Genomic DNA, 22,526 nt, shown 5'->3' with positions numbered 1-22,526 from the left:
CGAAGCCGTTAATTTTTGGCTTATTTGGGTCCTCTCTCGTCGCACTTAAGTTTTTAAGTCTCTTTTAATTTTTTTATTATATTTTTTTTGTGACTCGAGTGGTTTGACTTATATATTTTTATTAAATGGCAAAAAAAGAACACAAAAACAAGACTTTTATTCGTCCGTTAAGCCACTGGTATTATGTGCCGGCTTAATTTTTCAGAAGGGAAAAAAATTTTACTCTGTCGAGCAGAAATGCAATGTCCAACTTTTTTGCTCACTTCGAGCTGGCACGCCCGCCGTTAACCGCTGAACAAATCGAACTCCTAGACATTTTTGGCAGCCACACCATCGGTGCCGAATTTCGGCACACGCATACATTTGCGAGGCGGGCACCGTTGCTGCTCATCTGCACAGCTGCATTTTTTTTTTTTGGGTCAACGGCCCAAATGAAGGCCAAGGGCATATCCAAGGGCATGCGATCCACTCTCCTCGTATTCCCTTTAAGAGCGAACCGGGCGGCCAATAGCAATCGTCGCTTTTGGCGCCGTGGATCGCATGTCTGGCGTTGCCACCCTTCAAAATTTTGGGCTCCGCCGTGGGCCCAGCTTCACCCCGCATACTCCGACCATATGACAAAAAGATATCGGCGTGGCCGATAATATCGAACGCAACCAACTGAGTAACCCTCGGTGCTACCGATAACGTCAAATGCAACATCACCACGCAGATTATTGTAACGACATGAAGGACAGTTACAAGGAATCTGCGTGCGCATTTCCTGGATTGACCCAGCCGGCTAATAACGATGCCCAACGTAGGCCACACCCACGACAAGTAATCTATATTTTTTTTTCGCTGACCCAAAAAAAAAGGGGGGACTGGCGCTGCCGCCGCCGTTGCCTGGCAAGGAGGTGAGCAAATTACGATTATGTTCGTATATCTTTTGCGTGGAAGACGCCTAGCACGCGTCCCTGGAGATCTTCCAACTCGTAGGCGTTGGTTCCCACGGCTCGGACGACGCGGCTCTTCAAGAACTTCCGGGCGAACTTGGCATTGAAGGCTTTGCCGAAGCTGCTCAGTGCGAAGTTGCGCCTCCACACTTCCTGTCCCGGTTCCAGATGGAGCTGTCGCGCGCGGTGGTCGTACCGTTGGCGACTTCGCTCGTATGCGGTGTGCAGGTGGTCCTTGACTTGGCTTCGGATTACAGCCAGTCTGTCCTTTGCGTCAAGGTCAGAAATACTGTGGTCGGCCAATGATCTCAGCTTCCTGGCCAGTTTGTAACTGGAACCATTCAGGTACATCTGCTGTCCAAAGACCGCGAAGAACGGAGTGACTCCCGTAGCGCTGTGGACCGCATTCCGGATCGCCACTTCCACCTCTGGTAGGTACGCGTCCCATTCCCGATGATCCTGACCCAGGTAGGTTCGGATTGCCGACAGCACTGTGCGGTTCACGCGTTCGGCGGCGTTGCTCTGAGGCGAATACACTGGTGTGCGCAGGTGAGTAATGCCAAACGCCTGGACCATCGCATCGAACGACTTTGACACGAATTGTCGTCCATTATCCGAATGGATCACTTCCGGCACGCCAAATTTGAAGAACACCTCATGCACTAGGAAGTTCACGACATCCGCCGCGGTGGCTTCCCTCATGGCCTTCAGGAAGGTAAACTTCGAGAAGTGGTCTACGACGACGAATATCCACGCATGCCCTCGTTTCGACCGTGGATACTTCCCCAAGAAGTCGATATATAGCTTCTGGAAGGGGCGGTCGGTGCGCACTTCTTCCCCAATTCCGACCTGCATCCGGTAGTTCTGTGCCTTGGTCTCCTTGCATGTATCGCATTTCCGAACATAGTCCCTGACTTGTATGGCCATGTTGGGCCAATAATATCGCCTGCGCAGCGCGTGCAGCGTTTTCCTCATGCCTCCATGAGCTGACGTCTCGTCCGCGTGTGCTTGTTGGATGAGTCCTGCCGTCAGCGACTCCGGCACCCAGAGCTTCCAACTGGTGCCTTCGACCTCATCCTCCAAGCTCTCGTGCACGGTCCTCTTGAACAGAAGTCCGTCCTGCACTCTAAGGTCCGGCAACTTCCCTTGTTGGCTCATCACCTCTCTTATCAGCTCTCGATATTCGGTGCTCTCGAACTCCGGGGTCTGAAATCCCAACAGATCTTCCGGGGTCAGTTCGACCTCTTCCACGCTTCGGGACAATGTGTCTGCGACGACGTTGTCGGCTCCCTTGCGGTACTGCATGGAGAAAGGGAACGCTTGCAGTTCTAGGGACCACCTGGCTAATCTCCCGCTCAAGTCTTTGAGACTCATAAGCCACTGCAGACTCGCATGATCGGTGATTACCGTGAACGGCATCATCTCCACGTACGGCCGGAATCGATGTATGGCCAGTTTGGCGGCTAGGCATTCCTTCTCGGTCACCGAATAGTTGATCTGGTGCTTGTTGAGTTTGGCCGAGAAGAATGCGATCGGCCTTTCCTGTTGTTCGTCGTCTAGCTGGAACAACACGGCTCCTACTCCGTAGTGAGATGCGTCGCATTGGATGAAGAATGGTCTTCGAAAATCCGCGTGAACTAACACCGGGGCTGTGGTGAGGGCTAACTTCAAGTTTTCTATGGCTTCTATGGCCTCGTCGCTCAACACAAATCTACCCGTTCTCTTCTTAAGGGCATCAGTCAACGGTACCGATATCTCGGCGAAGTTCTTTATGAATCGGCGGTACCACCCCGCCGTACCTAAGAAGCTTCGTAGTTCCTTGACCGTCCTCGGATTCGGGATGTTCCGGATCGCTTCTACCCTTCCCGGATCCATGCGCAGCGTCCCGCCGCCTATGATGAAACCCAGGTAGTTTAGGTTGCGGAAGCAGAATTTCGACTTCGCCATGCCTATGGTGAGGTTCGCGTTCCTCAGACACTCGGCCACCAATTCCAAGTATTTTAAGTGCGTTGGAAAATCTGCCGATATTATCAGCAAGTCGTCCAGGTATACGAATACGTTGGACCTCAGATTCGCCGGGATTACCTTATCCATGAGCCTGCAAAGTTGTTGAGCGGCGTTGCAGAGCCCGAATGGCATGTGGCGGAACTGGTACAGCGGCCTCCCTGGTACAGTAAACGCCGTATACGCCCTGCTCTTCTCCTCCATCTCTATTTGCCAGAACGCGAACTTAAGGTCGACGCTAGAGATGAAATGAGTCTCGTCGATTCGCGATAGGATGCCCTCGATGCATGGAAGCGGGTAAGCGTCTTTTACCGTTACACTGTTTAATTTCCTGGCGTCTAAGCAAAACCTGTTCTTCCCAGGCCTCATCACCACCGTCGTCCGGTTGCTCCACGGGCTGTCACTCTCCTCGATGATGCCCAACTTTAGCATCTTATCCACCTCGGCCCACACGATCTCTTGTTTGGCCGGGGACAGCGGATAATGTCTGTCTTTCACGGGTTCTGCTCCCTCGATCAGCTGAATTCGGTGCTGCAGCAGGTGAGTTTTCCCTAGGCCATCCTTCTCAAATTGGAGAAATCTGCTCTTCACGCTTTCCAACTGACTCCTCTGATCGTTGTCCAGGTCCCACATTTCCGGATCCGTCACGCAGTCGTCGTCGTCCCGGTAATAAGCCACCTCTGGGTTTGCTACCGTTACCTCAGATGCCTCTGGTGGTGTTTCGGACTTTCTGGCCGGACCGAGCAGCTCTGGTGCGATCTCGAAGGCTCGCCAGAAGTCGATTCCCAGGTATAGTTCCTGTCGCAGGTCCGGGCACATGTAAAATACGATATATTCCGTTCTATTCCCGTATTTCACAGGCAGAACAACGCGACCTAAAATTGGGCGATTGGCACCCGCCGCTGTCCTCACCATCGATTCGTATGGCCGCGCTTCCCATCCCAGTTTCTCCACTAACTCCCGGCATCCTTGTCCCAACAGACTGACGGAGGCCCCCGTGTCCAGCAACCCTTTCATTTTGGCCCCAGCGACCTCAACTTCGGCGAATACTCGTGGGTCTATACTCTCCTCCCGTCTCACCGCTTCGACGACCTGGCGCCTGGTAATCCTGCGTCTGCGGAAGCGCGCACGTGCCTTCACCATTCTCCGGGTGGCTAGCGTCATCCCCTCCAGCTGTCGCTCACCAAAAATTCTATTTCGGGCCGACATGTATGCCCGAACACGTTCTTCGTATGGTAAGCCCCTAAGTGTTCCTCCTTTGCTTATACTATTATTATAATTAGCCTTATCCTGATCCTTATTCCAAATCTCCGTCTCCTTTCCAATGATTATTGGCTCTGGTAGGTGCCCCTCTCCTGCTTTCCCGCGGTCGCCGTCCCGGAACGCGTCTGTCCCGCCATCACCGCGCTCCCTCTGGGGTTTCCCGGACAGTTTTCACACTGCGAGCAGAAAGTGTCCGGCTTTCCACACCTATAGCTGAATATTTTCCGCTCCTTGGACAGGCAGTCTCTAAAGACGTGGTCGAACTGTCTGCAGTTCCAGCATACAATTCGGGATGAGTTCCTGCTTCGCACGAATGCCTCCTCCAGTTCTCCCGGTGGCGTTTCTGTAAGATGCGGTGGAACTTCAACCTCGTGGACTACGGGCCTCGTTTCTTGTGGACAACGCGACGGCTGAAGGTACCCAGTCCGGCTTCTGCGACCCATGTGCCTCTCCACTTCTAGGCACTCTTGGCGCAGCTCATCCACGGTGAGTACGTCCATGGCATAAATATATTTCGCCAGACTTTCTTTTAAACCACGCTTTATAATCCTCACCAGCTCTCGGTCTCTCAGCGGCTTCTGGAATCGCGCGGCGAGTTGACGCATGTGGTGGATATAATCATCCACCCCTTCGCTGGCCTGTTGCTCTCGTTGTAGAAGCTCCTGCATTACCTCGTGTTCCGTCTGGTAGCCCCGGAACCTGTCCAAGAGGGCATGCCGCAGTTGCATCCAGCTGTCGACCCTAGAATGCCGCACGTGCATCCAGTACCACTCGCGGGCGCGGCCGGTCAGGAGCAGGTGGAAACCGCGCAGGACCTCCTTCCACGGGCACTGATACTGCCTCTGCAGGAACTCTAGGCGGAATACGAAGTCCTCGACCGAATTCATCGCGTCCTCGCCGTCAAACTTGACGTTCCACCGCTCGAGCTTCATGTACGCAGTTTCTCGCACGTTGGCGTACGCCTCCTCCGGTTGAAAATCATCCGCTCTCCGGTCCTCTACTCGGAAATGGCGGTTATTCGGGTTACGCCAGTTCCTCGACTGAGCATCTGCCACGTAAACTGGGCTGCTGGACGAATACTCCGCCCCTCGTGCGTCTTGTCTACGTGGCTTCGGTGGCACCGGTGGTGGAAATGCCTCGCGCTGGAACACTTCCCGTTCTTTCGGGATGGCGCCTGTTCGCGGTCCCGGCTCGACATGTCTGGGCGGCTTCGGTGCAGTGTTAATCTCGGCGGTTTGGCTCCCTGGCGGCCTAAGCACATCAATGATGCCCTTCATCATTTCCATGAAGCCAGCTCGCATCTCCTCGCGGATGGACTCGCTGATGCCAGATGGCAGAGCATGCAGATATGTTTGGTGGGCCTGAGCGATCGCCGCGTTTGCCGCCGATTTGAGCACTGAGTCTTTCGGGGCTTTTGGGAACTCCAGGTTCCGTGGAGGTCTATCCTGTTGCGCCAATTCTTTCTCCAAGTCTACCAGGTGACCCTCTTTCGGGATCTGTCTCTCTGGAAATCCCCGGAAATTCATTGGCGTTCGCACCAGCCCTCCAGCTGGGCGCGGCGGTGGCAGAGCCGACGCCCCATCAGCGTCAGAAGCCCAATCAGACACCTGTTCCTCAGCCATACTTATCCCTTCTGAGAACAGTACCCCTCTCTTCTACAAGGCTTACAACCCTTATAAAAACTTTACTAATATTTCTAATAAATTAATAAATAAATAAACACCCACTAACAAATCTTACTAATAAAGAATAATAAATTAATACACATCGACCACAAAAACACTCACAAAATTAAATTTTTTTTCTTTCTAATTAATTTCAAATACTTGGGGGAGAGAAGACAAATCCTAACACAGGCTAAATAATCTACGCATAATCTGGACAGTGGACAACACTTAAGCATTCGTCCCATGCTCAGTTCGTCAGTTTGACTGACGGACGGCATGCAAGGAACGCTACCTTGAAGGCTATTTGGTTTCTGTCGCACTTCTGTGCACCCTTAGAGTATGCTGTGTGACAGGTGCGGCGCAGGATCGGCTCTATATCGTCCTGGGTCACCTGCCTCCGAAGCTCATTTAACTACGGCCAGCACACACCAAACGTTAACACAGAGTGGGACAAAACAAATAGAAAACATTAAACAAACTCTAGTTAGACCTACCCTAATATCACATTTCGTCACAGGTTATTTTGTCATGGCGGCTACCACCAGGCTACGATTGACGGTCGCGAACGTTCACCAACTAGCAAACGTGACTTACCGTCATCAACCGCGACAAGAAAACACCCCATGTCAATGGACACCATGGCAAGATCCGTCTCCGTCGCTCTTCTGGCCATTCTTGGGATATGCTGTGTGACAGATGCGGCGCAGGCTCGGCTCTATATCGTCCTGGGTCACCTGTCTCCGAAGCTCGTATAACTACGGCCAGCATACATCCAACATTGACACAAAATGAGACAAAAACAACTAATTGAATAAATAACATCTGACTAACCTACCCTAATATCACATTTTTTTAACCATGAGATGCCTTTGTCGTTGCGGCTACCACCAGGCGAACGATGGATAGTCGCAAATGTTTCGCCAACATGCGAACGGCCATCAACCACTACAAAAAAAACCCCTCATGCTTATGGATGGATATTCAGATAACCTCTACTTCCGTCGTGCTTCTCGGATTCCACTACACGCTGCGCGATTATGAGCTACCTACTCGTGCCACATAAGACTTCAGCGGTGTGGGTCCTGAAGCCAAGGGAGTCCTTTCCTCTGTACCTTCATTTTTATCGTATTTATTTTTCTTTGATTACACACCGACTTCAAAGAAGCCGAGTGCTTCTTCAAATTGGGCGCCATATTGTTACGGAACTGCTTGTTTCTCAGTGGGCCGCGCCGGCTGGCTCATCGGATTCTCTGGGTGTGGTCCCATCCCTGGCCCGCAGTCCGCACAATCGATAACAACAAAGCTACACGTCTGTAGCAAAACAGACTCACACAACACTACTCAAAATGAACCGCATAATCGATAACAAATATTCGGAACCACTAACTCATGAACAAAATACACAGCTGTAACTATGAAAATGTAAACAACAAAGGTAAGACACTCAATATAAATTAACAAAAAAAAACTATTTATCCACCTTACTCTTCCAGATCGGGCCCCGGTTCCGGACCCAGCGTACCCGCCCTACCATGAGACGATCACCTCCAGTCGTCTCCCTCATTTTGGCCACTAGATGGCCTATATTAGCCCGTGTCGGCCATAATGCCCACTCTCCCCAGCAATATTATTTTAGCCGGACATGATTTCTTTCAATAGGTGCGTATAATTGGTTGCGTTTTCTTAAAATGTATAACAATCATAATCATTGCTTATGGCATTTATCTTGCAGCTGTTTAGGATCTCATGCAAGCGGATAATTCATTAACTTCACAGGTGCGTATTACTGCTGCATATATTTATACTAATTGACAAAGCGCCTTAATTCCTAAATTTTTCTCTTATCCTATAGAATTAATATTTTTAAAATTTTTTTTTCTACAACACTGAATGGGACAGGCGACGAAACACTACAAGGATATTGCGAGTCGCCGTAAAAGAAACGCGCAAGGAGGCAATTTAGAGGCAATCGTTGCGCCGATTTAGGAACAATGGCCCACACAATTACTCAAAGCTGGGTATGCCACATATTATGTATTGTATGTATTAAATCGCTTAATTCTACCTTACCCTACCTAAAGAGCTCTCTGGGGGTGGTAAGGGGCGATATAAATGCGTAAAATTCAGATTAGGTAAGTATGTGAGCATAGTTCGCGCAAATGTAACTTTTAGATTTTTTATATTTTACAGGCGCAGATGCATCACCGTTGGAGTTTTCCTCACCGTTCGCACTCTAAAGTGAAGCTCGGCGTAAGTGCCTATGTATGTATGAATATATTTTATAAATACAAATTAACCAAATTTAACGATAAAAAAAATCTACTCCTTTTCAGGGAGTGTAATTAGGAGTCTTCTTCTGACTCTGCCAGGGGCTCGAACGAGGATGGGCAAAACAATGGAACGGACTCACTCGGTGGATGTGGGCGGGGTCTCGCCTGTGGCCGCTTCTTCGTTGTTGGAGCCCGGTCGTTGGTGGCTCGTCTCGTCGCCTTCACGTTTGCGCCGACGCTTGCTGGCGGCGTCGCGGATATGGCTGGTTTGCGCCGCTGCACTGAATCCTGGCCTTGAATATTTCGTGGGCCTCTCTGGTGCGCGAGCTGGTCTCCTTGGTGCCGAAGCCGTTAATTTTTGGCTTATTTGGGTCCTCTCTCGTCGCACTTAAGTTTTTAAGTCTCTTTTAATTTTTTTATTATATTTTTTTTGTGACTCGAGTGGTTTGACTTATATATTTTTATTAAATGGCAAAAAAAGAACACAAAAACAAGACTTTTATTCGTCCGTTAAGCCACTGGTATTATGTGCCGGCTTAATTTTTCAGAAGGGAAAAAAATTTTACTCTGTCGAGCAGAAATGCAATGTCCAACTTTTTTGCTCACTTCGAGCTGGCACGCCCGCCGTTAACCGCTGAACAAATCGAACTCCTAGACATTTTTGGCAGCCACACCATCGGTGCCGAATTTCGGCACACGCATACATTTGCGAGGCGGGCACCGTTGCTGCTCATCTGCACAGCTGCATTTTTTTTTTTTGGGTCAACGGCCCAAATGAAGGCCAAGGGCATATCCAAGGGCATGCGATCCACTCTCCTCGTATTCCCTTTAAGAGCGAACCGGGCGGCCAATAGCAATCGTCGCTTTTGGCGCCGTGGATCGCATGTCTGGCGTTGCCACCCTTCAAAATTTTGGGCTCCGCCGTGGGCCCAGCTTCACCCCGCATACTCCGACCATATGACAAAAAGATATCGGCGTGGCCGATAATATCGAACGCAACCAACTGAGTAACCCTCGGTGCTACCGATAACGTCAAATGCAACAAAATTTATTTTTTTATTATAAAAATTAAAAATAAAAAGCGAAACACGCTGCAACAAATATATATGCCGAACTTGACCGTTATATTGCAAACAGAGAAGGTTAATTTTCGATCTATCATTCCTATGCTAGCTTTATGCTACAAAAGGTCTTGGATGTTTTGAATCCAATAGAGAATATATACTGATTTCGAAGTCGCAGATGTATTCAAGATAAAATTAATGCTTCTTGCTGCCAAACCAAAATGTAACTTCCATTTAACTAGGTGCAATCGTATTTTGTTTAAGTTTAAACAGAGCTATGGTTTACAATTTTTAAATAAAACCAAAGAAATTTAAGTGCAGAGACTGAACAATATTGTGTGGCTTGTAAGGGTTATAATTTCTATATTAAATGACGTGGTCTAGTAAATGTTTTTAATAAACCACCCACTACAATTTAAAAACATTAACAAGCATTGATTTCCAGTGTTATGGTTTATTAATTTTCAAAAAATAATCAATTTACTTATTTGATTTTAAAACTAGAAAGGTTTGATCTATTGTTAGTTTAACAAACATTAGCAAAGAGAACACATTTATTTCGAATTATTTTGAGTTCTTCCATTGTTTTTGCTTGGTTCTCTGCGCTAGGTTCAGTGTGTACTATATATACTAGTTATACATTTATAAACGTTTGCATAGAAGCAAACCTCATGCAAAAGATTTACACTGTAGTTTGGACTCGAGTTTCTGGACAAAATCAAACAAATACACAAAGGCATATGGCAACTGTTCTCTGGCATTATTGTATATAATATTCATACGTACGCATTAGTATATACAGCATGTGCCTAAGGAAGTCGCCATAGGCAACATGAATTAAGACATGTGTTAAATTTTCAAATTATTTGGTTTATGTAAAAAACGTAAAATGAAAAATAAACTTAAAACAGTTGCTTAATCGAATGTATCGAACATACCAAGAGGAAAGATAGAGGAAGATCTTAAGGACCGCACACTATCCAGCGTTGGGCGCAAGACAACGTTGGATGATGCGGAAATTCCATTGATATGGTCGAAAAGGCCACGAAATGTGGTGAGTAAATGTTATCCAAAAGGTAGCAAAATGCGAATTTAAATTCCTAATCCGATGTGAAACAAATGCTGAAGTGAAGCACGAAGGGATGCGTTTCCAAAATCCTTGCATATCCTGTCCATGTGCACATGTCATGTTCGTTATCCACATCATTTTTCAAGTTATCTCATACCCAAAAAATTACTTTATTCCGAATTTAAAACACAAACCCAAAAGGATGTAACGAAGCTCTTAACTGGGGTTCCAAATAGTAAGTAACCAAAGAGGTTAGAGGCTGTTCTCCGTGGTTTTAGCTCGTGTCGTGGGGAAACTGCATCCCACGTTGTCCTAGAGTTATAATCTTCTTTCGCGAAGGTGAAAGAAAATTCCTAATATCCAAATCCTTTTATGAATCCTAATATCCAAATCCTTTTATGATTCCTAATATCCAAATCCTTTTGTTTCCTGATATCATTTTATAAACAACACGCTCTCCAAATTGCCTGCCTCCTCTAATTTACTCCAAATTCATCCTTATCCTTTCCACTTTCCACTTCAAACTTCACTCCACCATCAACATCAAAATTATCCTTCCTCCTCATCCTCATCCTTATCCTTCCTCCTCCAATAATCCTCATTATACTCCAAACATAAACGCGCAAAATGGGGAAGAGAAGAAAATAAAATGAAATATTAATAATATGCAAATGTACTCCATAAACATGGTTGTGTTTTGATTTTGTTTATATATTATTTATTCTGAATAGTAGTGGGTTCTTCTTATTGTTTGTTGTTTGGTAATAAGATAAATTCTAATAAATTTTGCTTTATGAATGCAACCAAATTTTAAAACAAGGAATGTGTGAAAAAGAGACTTTCCTTGAATTATAATTATCGTTAAAACTTAATTTGTCAAATGTATATTTGTATGCATTAAATAATTTAAAAGAATTTTTCTGTTCTGAGAGAAAAGCAATTGTTTACTGATGTTAGTGTTATTAATTTGGGATTTGCATTGGATTTCTCCAGTCTTGATAAAAGGGTTTCTTTTCTTGATATTGATCTGATCAATCGTTTGACAGTCAGCATAATTAAATAAACAGTAAGTATAGGAGTAAGGGGTAAAGGTTTTGATAGTTATCTTGCTTTTCCTAATTTTTCCTGCTCGTAAGAAATATTAATATTAATGGATAATGATTGTATAATTTAGTAATTAGAGCGTGAGCGTGACCTGGAATAGGATTGACGACGCACCGGCGAATATGTTGGTGTACCACGACGACGTGGCCGTGATGAAAACGAGCGCGAACGGGATCTGTGAAAGGGATTTAAATTAACGAAAAACAAAAGGTTTTATTCAGATTCCACATTTTTGATTACCGTCATAATTACCATTTTCACGGTAATACAACGTATTTAGAATACAGGTAATCTTTGTTTAACAGCTTAGAACTTACCTATCGCGATAGTCACGACCACCGCCGCCGCCGCCACCGCCACCACCACCACGGTCATTATCTCCGCTGTCCTCCCGCACCCGTATGTAGGCGACCTCACCCTTAAATTATTCCATGTGTAAGGTACCGTTCGCAAAGTATAAATCATCCTCTCGTATTTGTGGTACTCACCTCATGGGAACGGAATCGAGAGTCGTCCAATTTTTTAATGGCGTACTTCATATCCTCGTGACGCAAAAACTCCACGACTCCAGAACCATCTTTGTAGGTGTCGGCAAAGCAAACATCTCCGGCCTCACGCATGTGATCCTTCAGGTCCTGCCAAGAGCCTGAACCTGGCAAGCCAGTTACCATGACACGGTACTGTGAGCGCTTAGCTGGGGGTCCTCGGCCACCCATGCGGCCACCGCCATCCCGGCTACGATCGTTCCGATTGTTGCCGCGGTAGCTACCTGGACCACCACCGCGAGGGAACTCGACTCGCAGACGATACCCGTCATAGTCATATCCATCACGCGCCTTGACAGCATCATCGGCATCACTGTATGCCGCCGAAATGAAAGATTAATTTTATGTTAACCCCTGGTACATATGGATGTATGCATATGTATATACGAGCCGTTTGTTTCGTTACTCACCGCGCATCTTCAAACTCTACAAATGCAAATGGCGGACCACGCCGATTCTTCAAATCGACAAATGTGACTTTGCCAAACTTGTGGAAAAGGTCCTGTATGTCCTTGGTGCGAATGTCTGGTGGCAAATTGCCAACATAAATGCGACACTCATTGCGGGAACCCATTTAGTAACTTTTAGCGTTTGAAATTGTAAATTAATGGCAATTTTTTCCCAGAACTTTTGCTGTCACGCAATTACGCACACAAGGAAATTACATATACACATAAATGCGACAGCGTTACAAGTCTGCATGTGACAGTTATCGACAAAAATAGTGCTTTTATCGCAGGTTGGCAGTTCCCTTTATTTGTTGTTTAGTATTTTTTTTTTGGGCTTATTTAGTAGCATTAGTTCAGGTTATTGCGGCGTCTGCCCATACAAAACAACTTTTAGTTGCAATAAAAATGAAAATGTGCCCAATTCTAGCTGAATTAAAGAACAAAATCTAAAAGAACGAGAACGCTACTTCAAGCGTAATATTAAAATGTGGAATCTTAGTTTTCGCGGGAGTGCATAAAGTTGTCTGTTGCAGCCAGCAGACAACAGCCTTGAATATTTGTGAGGGTTCGTGTGTGTTTGTGTATTGTGTGTATATAAACAAAGTGCGAACGCGGGAATCGCCACATAAATATTTTACCAACTGCATAAGCTTGTACCCAGTGTGCATTTGAGTCCACCCACAACAATGTCTAATGTGCGGTGCATCAATTTTTGGGATCTGTGCCGCATATGCACGGCCAGCAGTGAACAGAAAATTAACATATACTCGCCCGATGGACGCGCCAAAAATTTGAGCCAAAAAATCGCTGAATGTCTGCCAGTGCAAGTGAGTAGCATTGAAAATATAACAACTATATCTTGGTCATAATTTACCACCCATTCGCACAGATCGATGAGAAGGATCGGCTGCCCAAGGTGGTATGTGCCCAGTGCGCCCAGCAAGTGGACCAAATATACGAAATTCGCAATATTTCGAGAAACTCGCAAACTATACTCAACAATTGGCTCAACCATCGAACGCTGCAGAGCGATGACAAAGTATTCATCAAAGATGCCATCAATGATACTGGAAAGAGCCTCAGCGTGCTCAACACGTCTTCTGGTGGGCTTGTCTCAAGTAGCAGTAATCAGCAGTCGAACGACCTACTCAGCAGCATCATGCAAGCCGTTGGCATGCAGGTTCAGCAGCAACAGCCCCAACAGCAACAACAGTACACCATTACTGTTGACAGCCACGTTCCGGCCCAGTCACTTCCCCATCACCATCCTCAATCCCAGTCAGAAATCAAGTCCGAAAAGCAAAAGTAAGTTTCACATTCATGTTATCATGCAAACCAATTAATCAAAGTGAATTTGAATATCAGTACTTTGGAGGAGTTTATACGCCTGAAGCCGGACATTAAGATTACGCCGTTGGGCAAGAAGGAGACCGTGCATGGCAGTACTGTATCCAATATGAAGCAACAACAATCGCAGCAGCCACAGCAACAAGCACAGCAACCTGTCCAACTGCAGACGCAAACGTTAACAGCTATGCCTGCCCCTGCCGCTCAAATCCAATTGCAGCCGCAGCAGCTCAATGACCTCAATGTGCTATTGCAGCAACAGGCGCTTTGGCAGCAGATTCAGCAGCTACAGTCGCAGTCGCAGTTTACCAACAGTGGTGATGACGGAATGAATTCCACGGAGAGCAAAAAACCGAAATTAAACTTTGTGCTATCGTCACCAGCTGGAACTTCTCAATTTGCTGGGAGTTTGCCACAGTTTGGCAGTGTGGGTGGCACACAGCCCCAAATTCAGTTACAGCTTCTGCCAGGTGGCACAAGCTCGAGCAACACATCAACGGGCGGCATCGCTGCCCAACCCACACAACAGCTCAATGCCGCTGCTCTCCTCTCCCTGGCTGGTACTCAGCTGGTTGGAGGCAATGGAACTGGCAATATGCTCTCGCCCAACAAATGCTTTTTGCCAATTACCATACGCGATGAAAACTCGGATCAGCAGATTGTAGCGCATATTGACACCAAGAACCTGGTGCTACCCACTACATATCAAGTGCAAATGAAGGTGAGGCTCGGCAGTAGTATCTAGTTTGATCAAATTAACTAAGCTGTCAGGAAAGCGGACACAAGTGAAAGATACAACTCAAACGAATGTTTAAAAAATATAACAATAGAATACAATAATGCCTTTACTTGCGCAAAGTACATTTTTTTCCTATTGTATTCAATTATTTAAAACATGGTTCTTTTTATTTTTTATTACTTTAGTTTAAAGTAGTTTGTAAAGATTTATTTGAAGCAGACAAAATATTCTGATTAACGGTGGGAAAAGTACATTTTTATGTTACTTTTGATTATTTTTAGGAATTTACCATGCTAACATGTACTGTAATTTTTCTATTAATACGTCTTTGCATTAGGCTACTCATATTATTTACACATTTAACGTATTCGAAATACTTTCGATTTGCAGCTACAACCACAATTGGCCACTGCGGATGGTCAGCCCATCATGCAGTTGACTCCAACTTCCATTCCAGCCACATTGCAGCTAACGCCACAGACTTTGGGCAATGCGACGGCCTTTCAATCAGCGACAACACATCAAAATCAGTTCCTTGTGCCACAGCCGCAACAACAACAACACCCGCATCAACAACAACCGCATTCACAGCAACAACAGCATTCACAGCAACAACAGCATTCACAGCAACAACAGCATTCACAGCAACAACAACATTCACAGCAACAACAACAGCAACAGCAACAACATCAACCACATCAACAACTGCCTCCTGCTACGGCGCAGGTGACTTCACAGCAAATCATCAGATCTCCGCATGGAAATGGCATGAACTCACAGCTGGTGATTCGGAACGTTAGCTCTGAGCCGAGCACACCGATGGGCGGCAATGCCGATTCGTCTGTCACCTTCAAAATGTCATCTCCACGACAGCAACAACAGCAACAGATCAAGTATAAGCCCCCATCTTCCATTGCAAATTCAGTTGCAGTTCCTTCTGCCGTTACTTCTAGTAATGCACACCATACGGAGTTTAGCAAGCGTGTGGCGCAAGTTAAACAGCAGCCATCCGGTCCAAGTAATGTGGCTGCTTTGCAGCGGCTTTCGTCCAATACGACCATTACCAAGTTGCCCAAGCAACAACAACCCGTGACGGCCAACAAATTACCATTGCTAAATAAACAGAATATAACCATAAGTCGCATATCTACACATGCACCTCCAAAGCCGGAGGCCAAGCCGACAGCCACAGCACAGGCACAGGCACAAGTGCCTAAACCACAGCCAGCGCCTCCACCACCCGCTCTGGCGTTGCAACAGCTGCCTCAGCCGCCAGTCAGTGAAGTCACTAGTATTCTCAACCAAAGAAAAATCATTCGTAAGCCGCCCGAGCAATTGGTGAATCAGAAAGCAAAAACCGCTCGCCCGCAGCAACAGATTCTGCCTGTTCCTGCACAGCAAACGGCAAAACAGTCGCAGCCTCAGCAGCATCAACAGCAGCAGCAACAGCAACAGATGGCCAACACTTCGGTCGCCGAGACGCCTACTGCGACACCCGCGAATGCACTTACCTGTCCCACCTGTCGGCGCGAGTTTAAGAAGAAGGAGCATCTCACCCAACACGTCAAGCTACACGAAGGCCTACGTCCATTTAAATGCACCGAAGAAGGATGCGACAAGGCTTTTAGCCGAAAAGAGCACTTGTCTCGACATCTGGTCTCCCATTCTGGTCAGAAGATGTTCAGTTGCGAAGAGTGCAAGAAGCCCTTCTCGCGCAAGGACAATCTTAACAAGCATAAGCGGCAAGTACATCCAGTCATAGAATCCCACCAGATAATGTTGACTAAGCGATATTATATTTGCTGCTAAGCGAGAACCCATACCTCCAAGTTTGCTGTATTCAAATCATGTAACTTTTTAGTTAAAAAAGATATTATCGTTCTGGAAATGGTACGAAAATATGTATTACAAACTTCATGTATCTAGCTTTGTTAGACTAACAGGCCTACGTGATCAAGACTATATATACTATGTGGGATCGCCAGCCTGCTTCTGCTAGTTAATACATTTGTACATAATAGTTATTCTAGAGTATTATATACATATATACAGACTTTTGGATAACAGATTTTCTCTAGACAAGGGCTAAGGAAATGTGATCGATCTCACAGCTCGGTACAGGGTAACTCCAAATCGTTCACTCCCGACTAAACACTGCGCCTTGTCATTCCCATTCGCATATACATTTTATATTACCTGCAACGAAAAAACCTTGTTGAAAATTAGAACATAAATAACTCAGAAATGATCCTCGTTCTTCTGTGTATTTGATGCCAATTGTTAATTTAAATATAAATAATAATTAATATTCACAATTACTTTTTACTATGATAAGGATTTGTCAATTAAACACAACAGTTAAATTATGTACATTTTCCGCAGGACTCACAATACGCAGCCTAGCGAGACACGACTCCACAGTTGTGAGATTTGCAACAAAAACTTTGCATCAAAGCAGCATTATGAAAAACATCGTGAGATGCACAAGAAGACGCGTGTCGATAACGCAGCGTCTTCCACACAAGCCACAAACGCGGCTCATCAGGCCAAGGTAGGAATCGTCAAAAGTCTTTATTTTGGTTCTTTATTGATTTTTGAACGTTTTCTTTTCTAGGATCTCTATGAAGTTAAGCAAGAAACCTCAACAGCACCCCAATCGCAGCCGACGCAATCTCAAATGCAAATTCAATCGCAGCCCCAACAACAGCCTCAGATCATGCATGTGGACTTGGATGGCAACACTATAACAATCACCCAGGCATCCGATTCTAGTATGCCACAATCTCTCGCGAACTTTGTTCAGCTGGGATTTCCACAATTTCAAAATTCTAGCGGCCCCTCAAATCAAATAGTTTGTAAGCTTGAAAAGTAGATACTAACATTTTGGTTTAACTTGTGTAGTGCTTCTCTAGTCCTCGACTTAGATTAATAATGTTTCTGTCTCGCAAATTGTCAGTTTAATACCGGCACATTTGTTTATATATATGTTTTATTGTATTTTATTTATTTAGAAGTGAATCCTATTTTCGACTATGTCGACTGTAAAAGCTTTTGTGTTCTGTCTCTATTCGTGCAATATAAATGTTTTCCTTATTATTTTTGTATATAATTTGTTTATTTATTTATAGCGTCGTTCCTTTTTTTCTAAATTATTTGTGTTTTATTTTCAAGTTATCCGTTTTCAAAATTAGTTTCTTCAACTTTGTTTTGTTTTATATAATATATATACATATATATGCATACATATGTATATGCATATGCTAAAACTTGCCAATATTAGAAGTACATACATATGTATATATGCACACCCATTTTAGATTAATATTTTAGTAGCATTTAAATGTAAATATTTATTGAGATCATAAACATAGCAGTAAAGGTATATCAAATACCAAAACCTTTGTAATGCCCATATCTGTTGGGTAGAAATGGAAAATTGAAAATAAAAGTCAGATCGAAAATTAAAATAAATGCGATTGTTTAATTTACGGAATAATTATTTTATTTGTTTGGAGCGCTCTGTTCGATGCGATATACAACATATGGCATATGGCCCCAATTATTTACCCATTCATTTTGGTAGCTTTTTTTTGATTTTTCGTTCGTGGACTGCAAATACAAATTGGAAGTGAAAAAAAAAAAGAAAAACAGTTTTCTCGCCATCCTTAAATCATTTCAATTCCACGAATTACAACGAATGCAGGCAACTAAATACCATTGGCAGATGCAAATTGAAGCACGTTTCCAACTAAATATTATGCAAAAACATTCTGAAATTTTCAAATGAAACCAGTTTGATAGAAAATTAACAAAATAAATAACATTTAATGGGCATTGTTTAGAATTGTAACATAAAACTATGCAGTTATTTTAAGGTTTTTCATTAATACTTTGGATGGGATGTAGGATTGTGGAATTTGTATAAGTACTACATACATAAATACAACTTTAGCAGTGATAAATAAAAATGTAAAATTCTTTGGCCTAATTAAACATAACTAAGGAAAATTCATATAGCTAGCAATTACATTCTAAATACATAAATACTACTGCAAGGCACTGGACCGTGGTTTAACCGTGTAGAGTCCACACTAAAGGAACAGTTCCGCAGATGAGTGCAAAAAGCGTGGCATACACACAGGCGCAGGACGATGATGTAAACCTCGAAACAAATGTGCTTGTAAACTGAATGATTGCGCTTTTTAGTTTAATTTAGCTTCCGTGTGGATGGTGCGAATAACTACGTGCAAATATATTGTTAGATGAAGAGCAGAACAAGCCAAACCAAACCAAACCGAACAGAACAGAACAGAACAAAATCAACCAAAACCAAGCGGGAGACGAAAGGGGCAGAGGTCAAAATTTGTAGTGAAAAAAGGTGCAGTGCTAACCTTAAAGATTGTTTTTCAGGTTTGCAGCTGCTCTCAATCGTAACTCAATGAGAACTCGTTAATCTTTTGGACATCGCCCCACACTTGAATCGATTGGATCTCTGATAGGGAAAAGAGGGTCTCGAATTTTGTAACAAAGTTATAACCCTGTCCACGCACTTGGTACACAATTATGGTGGAATTATCATAGTCAAATTGAAACGCAAGCGAAAATGTTGATTCTGTGAACGAATAGTGAAGTACGGCATCAATGCCGTCTATAATACTGGATTCGCTTGGCTTTTTCACATAGCTTTTACCATCGAATATATTCAAATATTTCTCCTGATGCGATCCGCTCCACTCGCCATTTCTCTTGTAATTCTCGACGATCGTCTGCGATGGCACCTTTACTTTAAAATGATATGTTATGTTGTCTGTGCAGCTGGGACTGTTCACAAAATTAATGGAAAATCTGTAATGATACAAAAAAAAAAAAAAACAAGTAGAAAAACGATTAGTTAACTAGCAAAGTACAGGTGTGAAATGTCCATGTTAAGCCCCATTTAACCGCCAAGTCATGTTACATCCGGCATTTGGTCATCTGGCCAAACAATTTTGCGTGGGTGTGAAAAACGTGCAACCCATGCGGAATCCACGGCTACGAAATATTAAGTTTTTTTTACCGGCATTCGGAAATTTCAAATGATTCACGGCAAGAACATTTGCGCCAATTAGCATTCAGCGTCAGGTCTTGATCAATTGTCTCCATTTGCCTCTATTTTTAGACATTTTTAATGATATTTTAGGTGAGGTACATAAGATAGTACCTCAGAAGGTTTTTATACTCTTGTAGAAAGTAGTTTTGTGAGGAAACACGTCTAAGCGGAACACTTAAAGCGAAGACTCCAACTGCAAAGAGTGCAAGAATCTTTCTCAGTATCAACTCCCGAGAACCCTATAGCTATATACTAGGCGAACTAGTTGTGTGCAAACTAGTCTTTCGGATTGGAGCACTATATCATATAGTTGACGTAAGAATGGGTCGAACTAAGAGTTCTAGTATGCAACTGGTTTCGGTTTTCAAGCTATGCAACACAAGTTGTACACTTCCTTAAGGCTAAGCTAAGTAACTAACATAATGACTATGTGTCTATCTATAAACAAGTGGAATTCCTGAGAAAGAGTTTTCAATACTGATAGCACATCTGATATAGACTACAATAAACCCTATCTCACGCAAGCTTATATGATATTTATTGCTTAATCGAAATTTTTGTGATAGCAATAGAGTTAGCTTGAGTTGAATGGAATTTAATAATTAATCTTTAACTAATTAAGAAACAATCTTTCACTAATTAAGTGCCGAGTTTTTAATTCTCTTGCAATCATATTTTTTTACCTTCCAAGTAAAATATTTAAACTGCTTAGAAATGTTGTTATTGGAAACCATTTAATTTCCTACTGACCGGTTACTTCCTTAAATCCCAATATGAATATAAAATGGTATCCATACAACTAAATATTAGATCGAACATTTCTATGGCATCTATATGGAACATAGCAATTCGATCCGGTCACTTAATAGGTCGGAGACGTCTTCTTCTATGCGTTACACATTTCGTGAAAATATTAAGGGAGACAATATTAGAGTGGATACTGAGAAGTGTAATTCAACAGAAAGGAAGACCTTTTATTCAGGTGTGAAATGAATATATAGACGGATAGGGAGTCCGTGTTTAGACAGCATATGATCCTACTCCAGATATGTACAATATATATGAGAAATGCACTATGTGATTCATAGAACAATTCCAATAGCGTCTGTAAGGGTTAAAAGAACGTTACCTAACTAAAGAGGTCTCTTATCAGAAGCAGGGATTTGAGTAGCTTGTTTGTGCATATGCGTCATGCATGTATCTAAGGGGCTTATCAATTTAACAGTAGTACTAAACAACAATTGATTGGGAAAGAAACAACAAAGGTGGTATTATCATCACGACAAGATAGCGATATCGACAGCAAGGTCTTGTAAATAAGCGCCTATGTCAGGCCTTACAGCACGAAACCGGATCTGAATTGTAAAACTTCACAATGCTGGGATGTGATGAAATCGCTTAGAATTGTGATTTATTGACATCATTTGCTCAGCGACCATCGCGTTGAAGAATGGACAGAATCAACGCTTGCTCACCCGCAGCTGACCTGTTGATATGCCATAATATACATACATACATATGTATGTATATTGTCTGGTGCCTCGCATTAAATTCTGTTGTCTGTTTTGAAAAGATTTTTATTGTTGTCCGACAGCGTCCCACTGGCCGGCAATTTAGCGGCATCTTCAGCGCGTGGCTGCTGCTTTAATTTGGCGCTGATGATGTCATTGGTTGTGGGAACTGATTAGGAGATGCCAAGAGCGGGGCATGCGTTAAGTGATACAAGATGGTACCTCAATTAGATGCTAACATAATCAAATTGTGCATCAACTTTAATTCACAAACTTTTTTAAATAGTTCGCCCTTACCAGTTGTTTGCCACAAATCGTGCTATTAATGCGGAATTTTATAAACAGCTCCTTCAAATTCTTGCACGCAAAATTCAAAAGGCTTTTTCTAAGGAAAAATGGATTACTTAAAGGGCACTAATCGATTTTTTAGAACACTTTTTTTTACATGTAGCAGAAACTAGTGTGTTAGTCAACCTACTGTTGTGGCTCCTGCAGCAGGCTGCCTCGTATGGCAAGCTTACTCATCCTGTCCGATTCGTTGGGGTTAGCTGGCAGCACAACCAAAAATTTAACCTCAGCCATTTTTAATATATTTTCTTCGGAACGATTCTAAAATTGGGGCTGTTGCGCACGTTTTATCAATTAGAACTACACAAATTGTAACAGTAAATTGCAAGCTCATTCAACGAAATGTAAACAAAATTTAGCCTATGCTTTGCTTTGATTGGCTTTGCTTGGCTTTGCTTTGCTTTGATTGGCTTTGCTTTGATTGGCTTTGCTTTGCTTTGTTGCTAACGGTTACAACTAAGCCCCGAGCTCTTTACAGTTCGCTGGCACGAGTAATACTGTTCGAATGTAAGCAAGAGGCGGACGTTCTCAGCAAAAAGTTCATGTTAAAGATCGCACTGTGACGTCACGGGCAAAGTACTTTTCGCTGGATACGAAGTGCATATTTGAGCTTTAATTAACGTATAACCTAACTAAGCCGACGCGACACGCGCTGGGTTGCTTCATCCACGTCGAGTGAGTCAATACTAAACAAGAATTTTTCGGCTGGCCCACATAGCAGACACGAAAATGTATGCGAGCCGACTGCTGCACACTCTTGCATAAATATTATCTTATCTTAATTATAAATTCATATCACAAAACATAAGATAGCCGCAAAATTCAATTTTTATTTAGAGTTATTCGTTGTTATGCTTATAGAAAAAGATTATTTTAGTACATATTCCAAAAGGACAACTTTAGTACATATTCCGACTTAAAATGTAGCGTGTTGTTCACCTCAATAACGAGCTGAAATACGTGCCAAAAATAAAAATATGGAATGCGTACTCAATTTTGAGTAAACAGCTGTTTCTGCAAGCTGAACGCTTTTTAAATATATTTTCGATCTTACTCTAACAAAACGATCCCTGAGTTTTGCGTGTTTTTCGATCAATAATGGGTTTGCTATAGTCTATTCTT

The 22,526-nt window shown here is 43.6% G+C and overlaps 3 protein-coding genes and 1 long non-coding RNA gene across 13 annotated transcripts; 2 read left to right on the top strand and 2 right to left on the bottom strand.

The window, feature by feature from the left end:
• The first annotated feature begins 7,284 nt into the window (after positions 1-7,284).
• Positions 7,285-8,094, top strand: LOC115770733. Of its 4 annotated transcripts, XR_004018887.1 has the most exons (6): positions 7,285-7,304; positions 7,363-7,528; positions 7,602-7,645; positions 7,722-7,887; positions 7,951-8,001; positions 8,060-8,092. It is a non-coding gene; the product is annotated as an uncharacterized LOC115770733 (long non-coding RNA). The 4 variants fall into 4 exon arrangements; XR_004018888.1 differs by lacking the exon at positions 7,951-8,001 and having other exon boundaries at positions 8,060-8,094; XR_004018886.1 differs by having other exon boundaries at positions 7,769-8,001.
• A 3,101-nt stretch (positions 8,095-11,195) lies between these two features.
• LOC115770729 (serine/arginine-rich splicing factor 1B) lies at positions 11,196-12,580 on the bottom strand. Of its 2 annotated transcripts, XM_030716132.1 has the most exons (5): positions 12,332-12,580; positions 11,865-12,234; positions 11,694-11,794; positions 11,468-11,551; positions 11,196-11,397 (listed from the first exon to the last, which is right to left on the bottom strand). In XM_030716132.1, exons 1-5 carry the CDS (start codon positions 12,493-12,495, stop codon positions 11,388-11,390), a joined length of 729 nt encoding a protein of 242 aa, XP_030571992.1. In that variant the 5' UTR covers positions 12,496-12,580; the 3' UTR covers positions 11,196-11,387. The 2 variants fall into 2 exon arrangements, with proteins under 2 accessions (XP_030571992.1, XP_030571991.1); XM_030716131.1 differs by having other exon boundaries at positions 11,196-11,551.
• A 139-nt stretch (positions 12,581-12,719) lies between these two features.
• On the top strand, positions 12,720-17,565 carry LOC115770771 (dendritic arbor reduction protein 1). The gene is made up of 6 exons (XM_030716185.1): positions 12,720-13,197; positions 13,260-13,675; positions 13,736-14,438; positions 14,847-16,198; positions 16,839-17,007; positions 17,071-17,565. The coding sequence occupies exons 1-6, from the start codon at positions 13,057-13,059 to the stop codon at positions 17,326-17,328; spliced, it is 3,039 nt and encodes a 1,012-aa protein (XP_030572045.1). The 5' UTR covers positions 12,720-13,056; the 3' UTR covers positions 17,329-17,565.
• Positions 16,270-22,065, bottom strand: LOC115770772. Of its 6 annotated transcripts, none has more exons than XM_030716191.1 (3): positions 21,535-22,065; positions 19,147-19,301; positions 16,270-16,652 (listed from the first exon to the last, which is right to left on the bottom strand). In XM_030716191.1, exons 1-3 carry the CDS (start codon positions 21,636-21,638, stop codon positions 16,621-16,623), a joined length of 291 nt encoding a protein of 96 aa, XP_030572051.1. In that variant the 5' UTR covers positions 21,639-22,065; the 3' UTR covers positions 16,270-16,620. The 6 variants fall into 6 exon arrangements, with proteins under 6 accessions (XP_030572051.1, XP_030572048.1, XP_030572046.1 ...); XM_030716188.1 differs by having other exon boundaries at positions 16,274-16,652; positions 18,848-19,301; XM_030716186.1 differs by lacking the exon at positions 16,270-16,652 and adding an exon at positions 17,965-18,065 and having other exon boundaries at positions 18,848-19,301.
• Between the last annotated feature and the right edge of the window lie 461 nt (positions 22,066-22,526).

This window comes from Drosophila novamexicana, unplaced genomic scaffold (assembly GCF_003285875.2).
Source record: "Drosophila novamexicana strain 15010-1031.04,08,12 unplaced genomic scaffold, DnovRS2.1 tig00004560-arrow-pilon, whole genome shotgun sequence".
NCBI classification, from domain to species: Eukaryota; Metazoa; Arthropoda; class Insecta; order Diptera; family Drosophilidae; genus Drosophila; species Drosophila novamexicana.
This window is presented reverse-complemented; position numbering and strand designations above follow the sequence as displayed.